Raw genomic sequence first — 17,965 nt, forward strand, 5'->3', positions numbered from 1 at the left:
GGCAGCACGTTTTGTATTATCGTGAAATATGGGAGAGAGTGTCACAGAAATGATACAAGATTTGGGGAGGAAATCATTAAAAGAAAGGCGTTTTTCGTTAAATGGAATCTTCTCACGAGATTCCAATCAACAACTTTCTCCTCCGAATGCAAATATATTTTGACACCGACCTACATAGGGCGGAATGATCACCATGATAAAATAAGGGCAATCAGAACTCTTACGGCAAGATATAGGTGTTCATTCTTTCTGCGCGCTCTACGAGATTGGAATAATAGAGAATTGCGAAGGTGGTTCAATGAACCCTCTGCCAGGCACTTAAACATGATTTGCAGAGTATCCATGTACATGTAGACATAGAATATGTTTCAAATGTAGAAATAAAACATTACTTTCTTCTCTTCATGTTCTCCCTTTATTGAGTACATATATAAAACAATAATTGCAAATATTGTACACTAATAAAATGGAAATGCTTATTAAGAATATCATAGCAATAAAGTCACAACATCAATTTCACAAAATATTATATGAATTTCTGTAGAAATGAGCCTGTATATGCGGAATATAAAGTTTAGATAAAAATCAAGTTGTGAAAGCTAAATATCTAATTGCATTACAAAACTTATGATGAACAAACATAAAAAGGATTCACTCTTGTGACAATGGAGCTACATGTAGCAAAGCTTCCAGAGTATGTGAAACAATAAATTGTATTAAAATACTAATGTAGCTGTGAATAATTTTACATACAGTCCTGCCAAGAACAACAGTGTATCTGCAAATTTTCTTTTACATGTTATATCAATTAAATGGATTATTTTAAGAGTCAAGAGGAAAGTACATATGAAGTCAAATTAAAACACAACTGTTTGCTGGAAGACATTTTTTCTACTAATATATTAGTTTTTTAAAAAGTAAATACAATAAAATTCTTTGAATCATTTCCATTAAATATGTAAACATTCAATTAGAACAAATATAGAAAAACTATGCATTCAAATTCATTTGGGATCTATTTATTGAAATGAAATTAATATTAAATAATTTAGGAACTAAAGTGCTTCAGAACTACAGTTGACTGCAATATTTCAGATTTCTCCATGGAATAATTTATATGACAGAATAACAATGGGCATATTAAACAAAATTATCAACTAGACTTAAAGTGTGGATAAATTAAATAATTAAAATATTTAAGAAGATGAGCACTGGCATTCAGTCGAAATTAATATAATGTAGGTAACTGACACAGATGGGTTACCTGAGAAGACAGAAATGCCAACTTACCAACATTTACAATATGTAGATTTTTATTTTACTAACAAAAATAATTAACACACATTAAAACCAACAAAGTAACTTGATAACAGCAGCAGCACCAGTCGCATTTTTACTTTTCATTCACAAAAGGAAAAGACAGTTCCCACATTGTTTGCTGTAGATGATGTTCCCGAGTGGAAAATTATTTTAGTATCTATTCATAAAAAACATATTTCCACCATCAACGTAGCCATAAAAAGGTTGTTCTGGATATGCTGTTCGATGATAAATGTGTGGTCTGCAACAAAATGAAGGTAAGAACTATGTGACAAGTGATTTTTCACACACACATACACACACACACACACCATTTGTCCAAAAAGTTTAGAGACTGATTTTATTCCTCTCATGTAAGTGAGATCAGTGCAGTAATTATAGTGTTAAGTGGTGGATGTGTGGCTGTAGTGTGACAACACTGTTGTGTCACAAATCACAATGAAGCAAAATTTGAAGAGAAAAGTGTGTGCGAAGTTTGTCCCACGCACCTCGATTCTCAAACAAAATTAACAATGTGTGAACAGTTGCAGTGAATTAACTGGGATAAAATCATCATGGGTGGCAAGACTTGGTGATATGAATATGAATCTACCACATAATGACAATATACGAATTCAAATGATATGTCAATGGCTTGACAACATAACTGGTATTCATGTCAATTGCAACAAAGAAAGACATTTTTGACAATTTCATTTGGTTGTACAAACCATTTTAACTTTTCTCTATTTTTTATTAATCCAGCTTTGCAGCTTTTTGGACTGATGGGATATGTAAAATATCTTGCATCACTATATTTTACCTTCTAAGCCATTCCAAAGTGTTTCAGAATTTAAAGTATTTTCAAGCACTGACAGGTGTAATAATTTGCCAGTAAAGGACCAACAAGGAGCAGAAAGAGCTTGTTGAAATAAACTGAGTAAATGGCTGCCAATGTTAAATGGCTATTTAGAAATTGTGCAGTTTGCCACTGAAACATCAGTTACTTTCTCCTAATGGTCAGTTCATCTGTGTATAGTTGTAGTTACGTTTACAGATTTTAGAGGCCTACATTATTTTTTATAATACAACTCTTTACAGTAAAACAGTGACAAGCGCAAAACATTTTATTTACTGTACTACATTTTTAAGGGTTTTTGGTGCATGACATGATATATATAGTACTTGTTCATTATAAAATAAGAATATGTGAATAATTAAAGATAAATTAATGTAAGAAACTGAAAAAAAAAAATACGTTAATAGGAAAAATGTGGGAATTTAAGGAGATGGGACCTGGATAAACTGAAAGAACCAGAGGTTGTACAGAGTTTCTGGTAGAGCATAATGGAACAACTGACAGGAATGGGGGAAAGAAATACAGTAGAAGAAGAAAGGGTAGCTTTGAGGGACGAAATAGTGAAGGCAGCAGAGGATCAAACAGGTAAAAAGACGAGGGCTAGTAGAAATCCTTGGGTAACAGAAGAAATATTGAATTTAGTTGATGAAAGGAGAAAATATAAAAATGCAGTAAATGAAGCAGGTAAAAAGGAATACAAATGTCTTAAAAATGAGGTTGACAGTAAGTGCAAAATGGCTAAGCAGGGATGGCTAGAGGACAAATGTAAAGATGTAGAGGCTTATCTCACTAGGGGTAAGATAGAAACTGCCTACAGGAAAATCAGAGAGACTTTTGGAGAAAGGAGAACGACTTGCCTGAATATCAAGAGCTTTGATGGAAACCCAGTTCTAAGCAAAGAAAGGAAAGCAGAAAGGTGGAAGGAGTATATAGGGGGTCTATACAAGGTCGATGTACTTGAGAACAATATTATGGAGATGGAAGAGGCTGTAGACGAAGATGAAATGGGAGATACGATACTGCGTGAAGAGTTTGACAGAGCACTGAAAGACCTTAGTCGGAACAAGGGCCCCGGAGTAGACAACATTCCATTAGAACTACTGACAGCCTTGGGAGAGCCAGTCCTGACAAAGCTCTACCATCTGGTGAGCAAGATGTATGAGACAGGTGAAATACCCTCAGACTTCAAGAAAAATATAATAATTCCAATCCCAAAGAAAGCAGGTGTTGACAGGTGTGAAAATTACCGAACTATCAGTTTAATAAGTCACAGCTGCAAAATACTAACACGAATTCTTTACAGACGAATGGGAAAACTGGTAGATGCGGACCTCGGGGAAGATCAGTTTGGATTCCGTAGAAACACTGGAACACGCGAGGCAATACTGACCTTACTACTTATCTTAGAAGAAAGATTAAGAAAAGGCAAACACACATTTCTAGCATTTGTAGACTTAGAGAAAGCTTTTGACAATGTTGACTGGAATACTCTCTTTCAAATTCTAAAGGTGGCAGGGGTAAAATAAAATACAGGGAGCTTAGGGCTGTTTACAATTTGTACAGAAACCAGGTGGCAGTCATAAGAGTCGAGGGGCATGAAAGGGAAGCAATGGTTGGGAAAGGAGTGAGACAGGGTTGTAGCCTGTCCCCGATTTTATTCAATCTGTATATTGAGTAAGCAGTAAAGGAAACAAAAGAAAAATTCAGAGTAGGTATTAAAATCCATGGAGAAGAAATGAAAACTTTGAGGTTCGCCGATGACATTGTAATTCTGTCAGAGACAGGAAAGGACTTGGAAGACCAGCTGAACGGAATGGATGTGTCTTGAAAGGAGGGTATAAGATGAACATCAACAAAAGCAAAACGAGGATAATGGAATGTAGTCGAATTAAATTGGATAATGCTGAGGGAACTAGGTTAGGAAATGAGACACTTAAAGTAGTAAAGGAGTTTTGCTATTTGGAGAGCAAAATAACTAATGATGGTCGAAGTAGAGAGGATATAAAATGTAGAATGGCAATGGCAAGGAAAGCGTTTCTGAAGAAGAAAAATTTATTAACATCGAGTATAGATTTAAATGTCAGGAAGTCGTTTCTGAAAGTATTTGTATGGAGTGTAGCCATGTATGGAAGTGAAACGTGGACGATAAATAGTTTAGACAGGAAGAGAATAGAAGCTTTCGAAATGTGGTGCTACAGAAGAATGCTGAAGATTGGATGGGTAGATCACATAACTAATGAGGAGGTACTGAATAGAATTGGGGAGAAGAGGAGCTTGTGGCACAACTTGACTAGGAGAAGGGATCGGTTGGTAGGACATGTTCTGAGACATCGAGGGATCACCAATTTAGTATTGGAGGGCAGGGTGGAGGGTAAAAATCGTAGAGGGAGACCAAAAGATGAATACACTAAGCAGATTCAGAAGGATGAAAGCTGCGGTAAGTACTGGGAGGTGAAGACGCTGGCACAGGATAGGGTAGCATGGAGAGCTGCATCAAACCAGTCTCAGGACTGAAGACCACAACAACAACAATAGCAAATAAAGTTAAAATGTACTGCTGTGGTTCCAACAAATACGAGAGATTATTCATAGTCACTTTCTAAAATGAAGTCAGTGTCTATAGAGTCATAATCATTTCCTTCTGTGGTATCTCTTGAAGAACATTCTTCCTGTGGTCCTGTACCATTGTATTCTGCATTTTTTAAAGTCCTCCTCGTCCCCTTTTTCGACAACATCCTCTTCTTTCTCCCCTCGCTCTTCTTACACCCATGGTAATTGCAGCTGTTTGGGAATGTGATAAATTGTTATAGAACTCATGATAAATGTACAGGCATGTAGTTCTTCATCGCCTGAAAATTTTTCCAAGTTTTATTTTCACACTCTTATTTATGATAAGGCTGCAGAAGAGGTATTGATGGGATATCAACATTTGGTCTCATAAAATCCACCTTGTTAAACTCAAGATCATAGTTTAGTGAATACTTGAACTGCTTAGTGAATACCTGAACTACACTGTAAGAAGAGAATTTTCTTTGCTGATTCAGAACCACCTGGTATTCCTCCACTGTATTTTGTTTCCTTCTGTCTTTGGTAATTTAATCCTTTGCTATGGCATCCATAGCTTTAATTGAAAGAAAGTTTTTTGTTTTCATTTTCATGATGGAAAATTTTCTGATGACCTGCTTCACTGCTTTCATTCTGTCTTGGAAACAAATAATTGTCTGAAGTGTTTCTTTGTCTATTCTGAGAGACCAAATATTTATCACATTCCATACACACATAGCCAGGTTCAAAGACCTTATGATATGTTGTGTCAATGTGCTATGTGCCTATTTTCCCTCCAGATGTACAAGCAGTATTTCAAAATATGTCCAATTTAAACATGCATTAAATATGATTTCTTCTTTTACCAAATTCTGTCTGAGTTATTGGTACAGTTTCTCTTCCGTCCTTCAGTCTTGGCTCTACTGGTTTCAGTTCTCAAGATGACTGCAAACTGAATACACATTGCAGAATACACACCTATCCTCTATCTTGTCACCTATGATGCAAATCTGGAAGATAATAGTTTCTAGCCACCTTAAATTTCACTGTCTCTTCTTTTTACGTTTTGATGGATACGGCCAGTTTTGAATGACGGTAGCTATTTGTTTAACCACTTATCTCATATCAGTTTTGCATTCACTATCAAGAGATGTAAAAATTCTAGATTTCCTGGGGGGAGGGGGCTGCAACTAGAAACTTAAGACATATATTGATGACATGGCAATTATCTGTACAACTCATAAAAAGGGAGGAATTTGAAAATAAAGCAGCCTTGAATATTAAAACCACAAGTATTTATGTACAACAAAACAATACTTTCATAAATCAGTGTAAAACAATGTATGTGCTATTTCCAATCCAACAGAGTGAAACTTATAATGTATATGTTATAATAAAGTGACATAGTCCAGGAAATAAGCAGTACAAAATTGTTAAGAACTAATACTGATAACAATTTGATATGAGGGGAGACCAAAAGTACATGATTACAACGTGTAAAATATAAGCTCACAGAGCTTCCTGATCCAAAGTGTACAAGGTGACTACTTGAATAGAATATTTGCATTTCAGAAAAGAGCTGCTAGGTATAAAAGAAAAAATACCAACTTCGGTCTTATGCACCTATAAACATTCCAATCTTAAATTGAAGTTTTCTTTACTGAAAAGCAGACCTTCATTTTTCTACAGTCACAACTGTTGCACAACCACTCCATAAATGATGCCCTGATCAATCACTTTCTTCTGTAGTGAGAAGGACATCATCTTTAGATGTCAGATGTGGTCTACAAATCCTGTGAGATGTCCCTGATGCTGCACTTCTTCAACTGCAGTTCTCAAGTATACAGCTAGGCTGTTACAACCAGCAACTGAGACATAGCTTCCAGATTAGAGGTGTGTAACATTCATCAGAACTATCATCTTTGAGTCTAGCTGTATCCTGTCACCTTAGGCTAGTAGTACATCACCACCATACGAAATTCCGCCCAATGCATCTAGACAACAAGTGCAACAAAAGAACAGTCCCCAGTGATGGACTTACTTTATGTCAAAGATGCCATTGACTGCGTAGGCAAGATATTTTGCTGAGCAAGCATCAAAACAGTGCCTGCAGCAGACAGCACTTTGTATGATTTACTGAGGATGCAGTCAAAACCCTAAGCACCTCAGGCATGTATGAGATACATTGTATGGTGCTGCTTACATTGAGGAATATGGAAAGCCTGTTGGTACCAGCATAGTGTGAGTGTAATGTTCTACTGGGTCAGAGAGACAGATCACTGTACCATCTTGATTATGGGTAGTCTGCAAAGTTTCAGGAAGCCTAAGAACTTACAATATAGTCATGGGTGTGTACATGCAAAGCAAATCCTGAAGCACCCTAATAATGTCAACAGAGAATACAGCACAGGATCCCAGAGCTCCTGATTGCCACCAATCCTAGTATGAGACGCACAGTATCATTGCAGGGCAGCTGCCAATAAGGAACAGCCACAACAGGCTAAAAGAGCAGCACATGGAGAATGGGCGTCCAATTTCCACAACTACAGCATGAAAACATGGCTAGCTTGTTGCTGGTTCACAGTGGGTTACCCATTTCCAGCAAGCAAACGTAACCCACAAACAGTCTGCCACATATTCCCTCCCTTTTTCCCAACACCAGTCTGAGGTATTTTAGGGCGAAAACAATGTAAAAATTTTGCATGCAGTAGTTTTATGATACCATTAGAAATGCAATACACTGCGCACCCCTATCCCCCAGTTAAATTAGTACACACCATGAAGAACACAACAGAAATGTTGCATTTTAATGAGATCAGAAACTGATGTTCAGCCTGGAATCAGCAGCCACTAATTCATAAACATTTCAATAACATTCTAAATTCAAGAGTAAGTAAAACATACATATGTAATATACATTCCAAAGCTGCTTTCATCAGGTTAGAAAAAATTCACTTTGAGGCAGCAGTGAAGAGGGAGTCACTAATCAAACAAGAAATGTAATTTGAAAGGCCGGAAGCCTCTACATGACTTCTAGTTAATAATCCATGGTATTATATATAGGAGATAGGTATACAAGGAATTAAATGCAGTATTAAAAAACAATACAATAAACTAAGAGTGGTATTCATAAATCGCAACAACATTTGATGTGCAAAGTGTTTGGCCAAAGACGGTTAGACTAAAAACAACTGGTAAGCTATTTGCCAACTTCTCAATATTAAGAAGGATCAAAAAGTAGTAATCCCATACAGAGAAGTTAAAGTACATACATTATGCGTTAAGGAAAATAATTCATAGAATGAAATTTTCACTCTACTGTGGAGTGTGCGCTGATATGAAGCGGAGTGTGCGCTGATATGAAACTTCCTGGTAGATTGAAACTGTGTGCACGACCCAGACTCGAACTCGGGACCTTTGCCTTTTGCAGGCAACAGGCAAGTGCTCTACCAACTGAGCTACCCAAGATTCTAGAAGCAACCCCCACACTGTGGCTAAGCCATGTCTCCGCAATATCCTTTCTTTCAGGAGAGCTAGTTCTGTAAGGTTTGCAGGAGAGCTTCTGTAAAGTTTGGAAGGTAGGAGACGAGGAACTGGCGGAATTAAAGCAGTGAGGATGGAGCGTGTGTCGTGCTTGGGTAGCTAAGTTGGTAGAGCACTTGCCCGCGAAAGGCAAAGGTCCCGAGTTCGAGTCTCGGTCTGGCACACAGTTTTAATCTGCCAGGAAGTTTCAAAATAATTCATGTTTGAAAATATAATACGGATGGATAAAAAATCTACTCAATCACGCAGTGGCATGAGAAAATGTGTAAAAGATATGGAAATGCACAGCTTTCAGAGCCAGTCTGTATGTCTATAGTCAAGTTTCAGTCTGCGCCTAATAAGATTATCATATTCCTGTAAATAACCATGAAGAGAAATGTATAGACTCTTTGTCAAGTATCAGAGATATGTGAGAATACGATTAACGTATCAAGACCAAAGGAACTTCAGATTGTGAATTGTAAATAGCATCCAGAATCAAGTAAGGTTTATGATTGTTATTATTTTAATAAATGTGTGTGAAAATTAATCAAGTTGTGTTTGAAGTTGGTCACCATCAATCTGCTACTCTAAGTGTCCAAGTCGCATTTCTATCATCTGACCTAACGGCAGAAGATAAACATGCCACGATAAGACCACGAGACATATTGCCGACACTCACCTACTTCGTTAGAGCGACAAGTCAAATAATCTGATGGTGTGTGTACCGAAGGTCTTACAGTACGCACACCATAGAAATTGAGTTATGGAAAAAGTCGCCCATAACCCTGGATCAGGGTAGACTTACTGGATGGTATGACGTCCAGTAAATCATTCCTGACCCAGGGTTTCAACTCTTCTGCCACAAGGAGCCACTGGCTCTGAAAGCTTGTGCATTTCCATTATCTTTCATAAGTGTTTTCTCCTACCATCAGATAATGAGTAGATTTTTTATCTATCCATAATAAATTATACATTGAAATATAAACAATTTAAATATAAGCTGATGCTTCAAACAAGCAAAGTTCTAAAACTGATTAACTTGATATAAATCTGACAGAATGTGCAAAAATTAAAAGAGTATTTGTCTAATTATGAACCAGTTTACTGAGAACACCTTAAATTTATTGTAACATATTAAAAATGTAAAGCTAGCATCAAGATTTTTTAGAAGAGACAGCTGATGTGGAGGTTCATGTATGCCCTCCATGTTGTTGTTGTTGTTGTTGTTGTTGTTGTTGTTGCGGTCTTCAGTCCAGAGACTGGATTGATGCAGCTCTCCATGCTACTCTATCCTGTGCAAGCTTCATCATCTTACAGTACCTACTGCAACCTACATCCTTCTGAATCTGTTTAGTGTATTCATCTCTTGGTCTCCCTCTACGATTTTTACTCTCTATGCTGCCCTCCAATACTAAACTGGTGATCCCTTGATGTCTCAGAATATATCCTACTAACCGATCCCTTCTTCTAGTCAAGTTATGCCACAAATTTCTCTTCTCCCCAATTCTATTCAGTACCTCCTCATTAGTTATGTGATCTATCCACCTAATGCCAGCATTCTTCTGTAGCACCACATTTTGAAAGCTTCTATTCTCTTCTTGTCTAAACTAGTTACCGTCCACGTATCACTTCCATACATGGATACCCATACAAATACTTACAGAAACGACTTCCTGACACTTAAATCTATACTCGATGTCAAAAAATTTCTCTTCTTCAGAAACGCTTACCTTACCATTGACAGTCTATATTTTATATCCTCTCTACTTTGATCATCATCAGTTGTTTTGCTCCCCAAATAGCAAATCTCAGTTACTACTTTAAGTGTCTCATTTCCTAATGTCATTACCTCAGCATCACCTGATTTAATTCAATTACATTCCATTATCCTCACTTTTCTTTTGATCCTCATTTTGCCTTTGTTGATGTTCATCTTATATCTTCCTTTCAAGACACTGTCCATTCTGTTCAGCTACTCTTCCAGGTCCTTGCTGTCTCTGACAGAATTACAGTGTCATCGACAAACCTCGAAATTTTAGTTTCTTCTCCATGAATTTTAATTACTACTCCAAAATTTTTCTTTTGTTTTCTTTACTGTTCGCTCAATACACAAGATTGAATAACATTGGGGATAGGCTACAACCCTGTCTCACTCCGTTCCCAACCACTGCTTCCCTTTCATGCCCCCAACTGCCATCTGCTTTCTGTACAAATTGTAAATAGCGTTTTGCTCCCTGTATTTGACCCCTGCCACCTTCAGAATTTGAAAAAGAGTATTCCAGACAACATTGTCAAAAGCTTTCTCTAAGTCTACAAATGCTAGAAACGTAGGTTTGTGTTTCCTAAATCTTTCTTGTAAGATAAGTTGTAGGGACAGTATTGCCTCACGTGTTCCAACATTTCTACGGAACCCAAACTGATCTTCCCCGAGGTCGGCTTCTACCAGTTTTTCCATTTGTCTGTGAAGAATTCCTATTTTGCAGCCATGTGTTACTAACCTGATAGTTTGGTAATTTTCACATCTGTCAACACCTGCTTTCTTTGGGATTGGAATTATTATATTCTTCTTGAAGTCTGAGGGCATTTGGCCTTTCTCATACATCTTGCTCACCAGATAGTAGAGTTTTGTCAGGGCTGGCTCTCCCAAGGCTATCAGTACTTCTAATGGAATGCTGTTTCAACTTAGGTCTTTCAGTGCTCTGTCATATCTACTCCGACTTAGGTCTTTCAGCGCTCTGTCAAACTCTTCACGCAGTATCATATCTACCATTTCATCTTCATCAACATCCTCTTCCATTTCCATAATATTGTCCTCAAGAACATCACCCTTGTATAGTGTCTCTATATACTCCATCCACCTTTCTGCTTTCCTTCTTTGCTTAGAACTGGGTTTCCATCTGAGCTCCTGATATTCATTCAAGTGGTTCTCTTTTCTCCAAAGGTCTCTTTAATTTTCCTGTAAGCGGTATCTATCTTACTCCTAGTGATATACACCTCTACATCCTTACATTTGTCCTCTAGCCACCCTGCTTAGCCATTTTGCACTTACTGTCGATCTCATTTTTGAGACGTTTATTTTCCTTTTTGCTTGCTTCATTTACTCCATTTTTGTATTTTCTCCTTTCAACAATTAAATTCAATATCTCTTCTGTTACCCAAGGATTTCTATTAGCTCTTGTCTTTTTACTTACGTGATCCTCTGCTGCCTTCAATATTTTATCTCTCAAAGCAACCCATTCTTCTTCTACTGTATTTCTTTCCCCCCTTCTTGTCAATTGTTCCCTAATGCTCTCCCTGAAACTCTGTACAACCTCTGGTTCTGTCAGTTTATCCAGGTCCCATCTCCTTAAATTCCCAACTTTTTGCAGTTTCTTTAGTTTTAATCTACAGTTCACAACCAATAGATTGTGGTCAGAGTCCACATCTGCCCCTGGAAATTTATTACAATTTAAAACCTGGTTCCTAAATCTCTGTCTTACCATTATATAATCTATCTGAAACCTGTCAGTATCTCCAGGCTTATTCCATGTATACAACCTTCTTTTATGATTCTTGAATCAAGTGTTAGGAATGATTAAGTAATGCTCTGTGCAAAATTCTACCAGGCGGCTTCCTATTTCATTCCTCACCCCCATTCCATATTCACCTACAATGTTTCCTTCTCTTCCTTTTCCTAGTATCGAATTCCAGTCACCCATGACTATTAAATTTTCATCTCCCTTCACTATCTGAATAATTTCTTTTATCCCATCATACATTTCATCAATCTCTTTGTTGTCTGTGGAGCTAGTCAGCATATAAACTTGTACTGCTGTGGTAGGCATGGGTTTCGTGTCTATCTTAGCCTCAAAATATGTTCACTATGCTGTTTGTAGTAGCATACCCGCATTCCTATTTTTTTTTTATCCATAATTAAACCTACTAATGCATTACCCCTATTTGATTTTGTATTTATAATCCTGTATTCACCTGGCCAGAAGTCTTGTTCCTCCACCCATTTAACTTCACTAATTAACACTACATCTAACTTTAACGTATCCATTTCCCTTTTTAAATTTTCTAACCTACGTGCTCGATTAAGGGATCTGAAATTCCACGCTCCGACCCATAGAATGCCAGTTTCGTTTCTCCTGAAGACAACGTCCTCCTGAGTAGTCCCTCCTGAGATCCAAATGAGGGACTATTTTACCTCTAGAATATTTTACCCAAAAGGGCACCATCATCATTTAACCATACAGTAAAGCTGCATGCCCTTGGGAAAAATTACAGCTGTAGTTTCTCCTTGCTTTCAGCCGTTCGCAGTACCAGCACAGCAAGGCCGTTTTGATTAGTGTACAAGGCCAGATCAATCAATCATCCAGACTGTTGCCCCTGCAACTATGAAAAGGCTGCTGCCCCTCTTCAGGAACCACACGTTTGTCTGGCCTCTCAACAGATACCCCTCTGTTGTGGTTGCATCTACGGTACGGCTATCTGTATCATTGAGGCATGCAAGCTTCCCCTCCAATGGCGAGTTCCATGGTCTATGATTCCTACCAACATCTAAACCTCTAAAATGCTGCTCTCAACTCCCAACTTCTTTCTGCCGTACACCCTGTGGGCACCTATTTGAAACGAATTCTGAGTGATATGTTTTATAAACACTAGTTCTTTTCTCATCCTAAAGGGCTACTTCAGCCTCCCCTACATTTAATTTTGTGGGTTTTTGTTGGATATTCTGGTAGCTACATTCCCTCAGTAAAACCACCTGCATTGAACTTAAAAATATAAGAAACAAGACACTCACTCAATTAGTCACATACGCCAAACTATTAAGATTACATCAAATAATAAAAACTGTGCAACATAAGAACTGATAGTGTGTGCTTCACTCACAAATCTATGAGCTCCATACCTGAAAGATTTCTCTTACTGTTGCATTCAAAAGAACATTATTATTTCTTTCTCCATAAATGAGAGAACTTTCAAGTTAAATATTTATGAACTCATTCAGAATCATATTTTCAAACTGCAGTGGAGAGTGTGCTGTTTCTGTCAGATTAAAACTGTAAGCTGGACCAAGATTCAAACTTGGGACATTTGCCTGCGAAAGGTGAAGGTTCCGAGATCGAGTCTCAGGGCTGCATACAGTTTTAAACTGCCAGGAAGTTTCATTAATGAGCTAATGTTGTACACTCATTGAAGTGTACACTGCTTGACTTATGCTAGAACTTTAAATAATATAGTCTTACCTCATATCTAAGAAAGATCTTCTATGAGCTCTCTCAGGATTTCGCAGAGGAAGAGGATAGACATACTGCCCACTGTAACTAAAAATATATATATATATATATATATATATATATATATATATATATATATATATATATATATAACAAAAGCATTATATTTTTTTGGGGAAAAATGCAACGTTGTTAACTTAAACTATTTACAATATGAATGAATTTATTTAAATCACACAATATATCAAAAATATGACAAATCAAATGAATTGGCTGAAATGTAATTCTTTTCTAATGTAATTGTTTGTGTCTAACTTTTAGAAATTAAAGTCAAATAATGGAAAATACACAGTGGATTAATGAAACTAAGTTATAATAAATATAAGTTGTCAGTTGAAATGTTAGTACTATTAACTGCATTCCTACACAGATAGATCGTCAGATGATGCTGATTATCTATGGAACATGGAATTAACAATATTCTGAGAAGGAAAGTTGCTACTCACCATATTGTGGAGATGATGAGCCGCAGATAGGCACAACAAAAAGATTTTCACACTTAAAGCTTTCGGCCTTGGTCTGTGTCAACAATAGACATGCATACGTACACACACACACACACACACACACACACACACACACACACACACACACACACACATGCACACACACACGCAACTCACATACACAACTTCTGTCTCATGCAACTGAAACCACACTGCGAGCAGCAGCACCAAGAACCAGTGCATGATGGGAGTGGCGACTGGGTGGGGGAAAGGAAGAATCTGGGGCAGGGAGGGGGGGATAGTATGGTGGGGATGGTGGACAGTGTGGTGCTGCAGGTTGGGTGGCGTGCAGGAGAAAGGTGGGCAGGAGAAAGGTGGGGAGTGGGGGGGAGGGGAGGGAGTAGCAGAAAAGGAAAGAAATAGAGGGAAATAAATAAAAAAAACTGGGTGTGGTGGTTGAATGACGGCTGTGTAGTGCTGGAATGGGAGCAGGAAAGGGGCTGGATGGATGAGGACAGCGACTAATGAAGGTTGAGGCCAGGAGGATTATGGGAACATAGGATGTATTGCAAAGAAAGTTCCCACCTGCGCAGTTAAGAAAAACTGGTGTTGGTAGGAAGGATCCATATGATACAGGATGTGACGCAGTCATTGAATAGAAGGATATCATGTTTGGCAGCTTGTTCAGCAACAGGGTGGTCCCCTTGTTTCTTGGCCACAGTTTGTCGGTGGCCATTCATGCGGACAGACAGGTAGTTCGTTGTCATGCCTACATAGAATGCACCACAGTGGTTGCAGATTAACTTGTAGGCCACATGACTGGTTTGACAGGCAACCCTGCCTTTGATGGGATAGGTGATGTTAGTGACCGGAAGTGGGGGCACAGTAACTGGTCACAATGGGGCATCCTGAGTGGTTAGGTTTATGGACTTTAGGAAGCATGTAGAAGGTAGAAGTGCGAGGAGTGGTAGGGGTGGCTGTTTACTGTTCCCCCCTCTGACAGAATCTCTGCTCTCGTAGACCAACACCTTCAACCTATTACCTGGAACGTACCCTCCTATGTAAAAGATACCAACCATTTCCGCCACCAACTCGCCACAGTTTCTGTCCCTTTACCACACACTGCCCTGCTCGTCACTATCGAGCCTCCTCCCTATAGACTAACATTCCTAATGCCCATGACCTTCTTGCTATTGAAAGCTACCTTTCCCAATGCCCGACGGATTCCAAACCAACAATCTCCTTCCTAGTTGCCATGACCAACTATATCCTCACCCACAATTACTTCTTCTTTGAAGGCATTACCTACAAACAAATCCAGCACTTCTCCCCCCCTCTATCCTGCTTGTCACCCAACCTGCAGCATTACACTGTCCACCGTCTCCACTATACTATCCCCGCCTCAGCCCCCCCCCCCCCCCCCCCCCCCCCGCCAAGGTCGCCACTCCCATTATACACTGGTGCTGCTGCTTGCAGTGTGGTTTCAGCTGCCTGAGACAGCAATCATGTGTGTGTGTGTGTGTGTGTGTGTGTGTGTGTGTGTCTGTACAAATATGTGTCTATTGTTGACACAGGCCATGGCCGAAAACTTTAAAAAGTGTGAAAATCTTTTTTTTTTTTTTTTTTTTTTTTTTTTTTTTTTTTTTTTTTTTTTGTGCCTATCTGTGACTCAGCATCTCCACAATATAGTGCGAATATTGTTAATTCCATGTTCCATAGATAATCAGCATGATCTGAAAATGTTGCCCAAATACAGAGCCAACTCACAAGTCATGAGTAAGTATAGTAACTTCTTCTTTCAGACACAATAACGAAGACCATACCTGTTCAGTTATAAGGAATTGGTCTTATTCATTCAGCAAGTTTTTAGTCCAGAGATCCCTTTCCTCTAATTCAAATTTAGACTTCTGAATATTATAATAAAATGTCGAATTATTGTAGGCTCTAGATATCCTGAAATTGGTTGCCTGATTAAAGATTCCTCACACTTTTTTATTTAATATATCGATCTTAAAGAATACAACAAAAAGTTTTGCAAACTCCTTGTGTCAAAGTGAAAATGTCTTTCTCTTAGAACCAAAAATGTGTTATGAGCTTACAGTGTCATATGTCTTAAGATGCATCAGGATGTATGAGGAGGGTACCATTCAGAGGAAGACAAGAGCATACCATGTTCAAATGGAACATGCCTAGAGAAGCAAGAGGATGCTCAAATTAACTTTCAGACTGATATGCAACTATAACAAAGCCGACCAGTCTGTGAACTGTTAATTTTGTTACTTTACTGCAAATGAATGCTGTAAATTAACCCTTCACTGTCTTAATTTTATTACAGGAAAATGCTTGATAATAGAAATGCTAACCAAAATTAAATACTTATGGGTATGAACATAGGAAATTAGAGAAGAACACTGTAGCTGAGGTGGTCTTCATTGTATGTAGTTATGTGCAGATTTGACACCTACAATGAACTGTGCTCTTAACTTGCAGACTATCTACAACAGGAAACAAAATTTCATTTTATTCTGCAAAGCAAAGAATTTTCTTTGTTCCTCAGTTCCTGCAGTCTTAAAAACAGCATCAAATTTTATCTCTAAGCCAGTCAAGAATTTTCTGGGAAAAAACTACATGCAGTTTCAGTATTTTGCCAAACTGCAAGTCTAAAATCTGATCTTTCAGACTTAGCAAAAGATTACTTCTCGGCGTATAGTAATGCATTTGATCTATTTATTACCAAAAAATCCCATGTTCATTCCAGTGTCACAACTTGGGAAGTGGTGGTAATCTATCTCACTCCAGTGTCACAATTTGGGGATCAATGGTAATCTGTCTAGTACAGTTCGTAGTCATGCTACACTGAACAATAATAGTTATATTTAATTTCCATGGTTTGCTTCAAGTAAATAAACAACAGTTCAGGGAACAGAATGTTAAGGACTCTAAGAAACCGAATCTTATATAATAATCCCATGCTGCTTATTTCGCATATGATTGGTCATTACTGAAATACAGTGTAGTATTTCAGGAGGAACTGTTGAGCAAGCCAGACATATCTTTGGCACCAGAAAAAGATAATTAGATTAGTAAGAGATGTAGGCCAAGGAACATCATGCAAGTAGCTCTTTACAGAAGAGAAAGTTGTAGCACTATCCTGACTGTTCATATTAGAAAAGGTAATAATTGTAAGAGGAAAATTAAACATTAATGATCAATGTATCTCTCATAATGAATCCATACACAGCTATTATACAAGCCAAGCAAATGATGTACATATTCACCACAAAAATACAGCTGCATTCCAGAAACGTATACTCCATTCTAACAGTAAACTGCATAATGCATTACTGAGGTACATAAATATAATAAGGTTGCCCAGAAAGTAATGTACCAAATTTTTTTTCTTCAACAATTTTTTATTGAACATAATGAAAATTGCACACACGAAAGAATGCGGTTTTATCTATACACTGTGTTTTTCCATGTAATCTCCATCCTGTTCAATGTCCTTCCTCCACAGTGAAATAAGGGTGTGTATGCCCTGTTGATACCACTCCTTGTCCTGGTAGATGAACCAGTGCTTCACTGTGTGAATCACTTCCTCAAAATGTGTTCCAAGAATGGCACCCTTTACTGGCCGAAACAAAGAGGAAGTCCAAGGGAGGCTAGGTAACGGCTGTAGGGTGGATGGGGTAACACCGTCCAGCGCTATTTAGTGAGGTGTTCAGCAGTCCTCTGACTTGTGTGGGGCCAAACATTATCGTATTGCATCAAAACATCTCCTGTGTTGCTGTGGCCTCAAAGTCGCCAGAAGCGTGTCTTGAGTTTTGTTAATGTGTTGACATATGCTTCTGAATCAACGGCACCGCCTCATGGCATCACATCAATGAGACTCACACCTTCACAGTACCAGAACATGTTAATCATGACCTTACTGGCAGAAGCAGTTGCTTTGAATTTTTTCTTCTGTTGCGAATGGGAATGGCACCATTCCATAGACTCTTGTTTTGTTT

The 17,965-nt window shown here is 38.1% G+C and overlaps 1 protein-coding gene across 50 annotated transcripts in view; it reads right to left on the bottom strand.

The window, feature by feature from the left end:
* Positions 1-388: 388 nt before the first annotated feature.
* LOC126336387 (uncharacterized) overlaps positions 389-17,965 on the bottom strand; it is a 258,002-nt gene continuing 240,425 nt past the window's right edge. For 29 of the 50 annotated variants that reach the window (XM_050000040.1, XM_050000055.1, XM_050000060.1 and 26 more), the window contains 2 exons: positions 13,459-13,536; positions 393-1,561 (listed from right to left, as the gene is read on the bottom strand). In XM_050000040.1, the coding sequence (XP_049855997.1) occupies positions 1,471-1,561; positions 13,459-13,536 (169 nt within the window). In that variant the 3' untranslated portion in view covers positions 393-1,470. Of the gene's footprint in view, positions 1,562-13,458; positions 13,537-17,965 lie in introns of all 50 variants that reach the window. The other 21 variants (XM_050000059.1, XM_050000027.1, XM_050000049.1 and 18 more) reach the window with 2 other exon arrangements.

The sequence above is a fragment of the Schistocerca gregaria genome, chromosome 2 (genome assembly GCF_023897955.1).
Source record: "Schistocerca gregaria isolate iqSchGreg1 chromosome 2, iqSchGreg1.2, whole genome shotgun sequence".
NCBI lineage: Eukaryota > Metazoa > Arthropoda > Insecta > Orthoptera > Acrididae > Schistocerca > Schistocerca gregaria.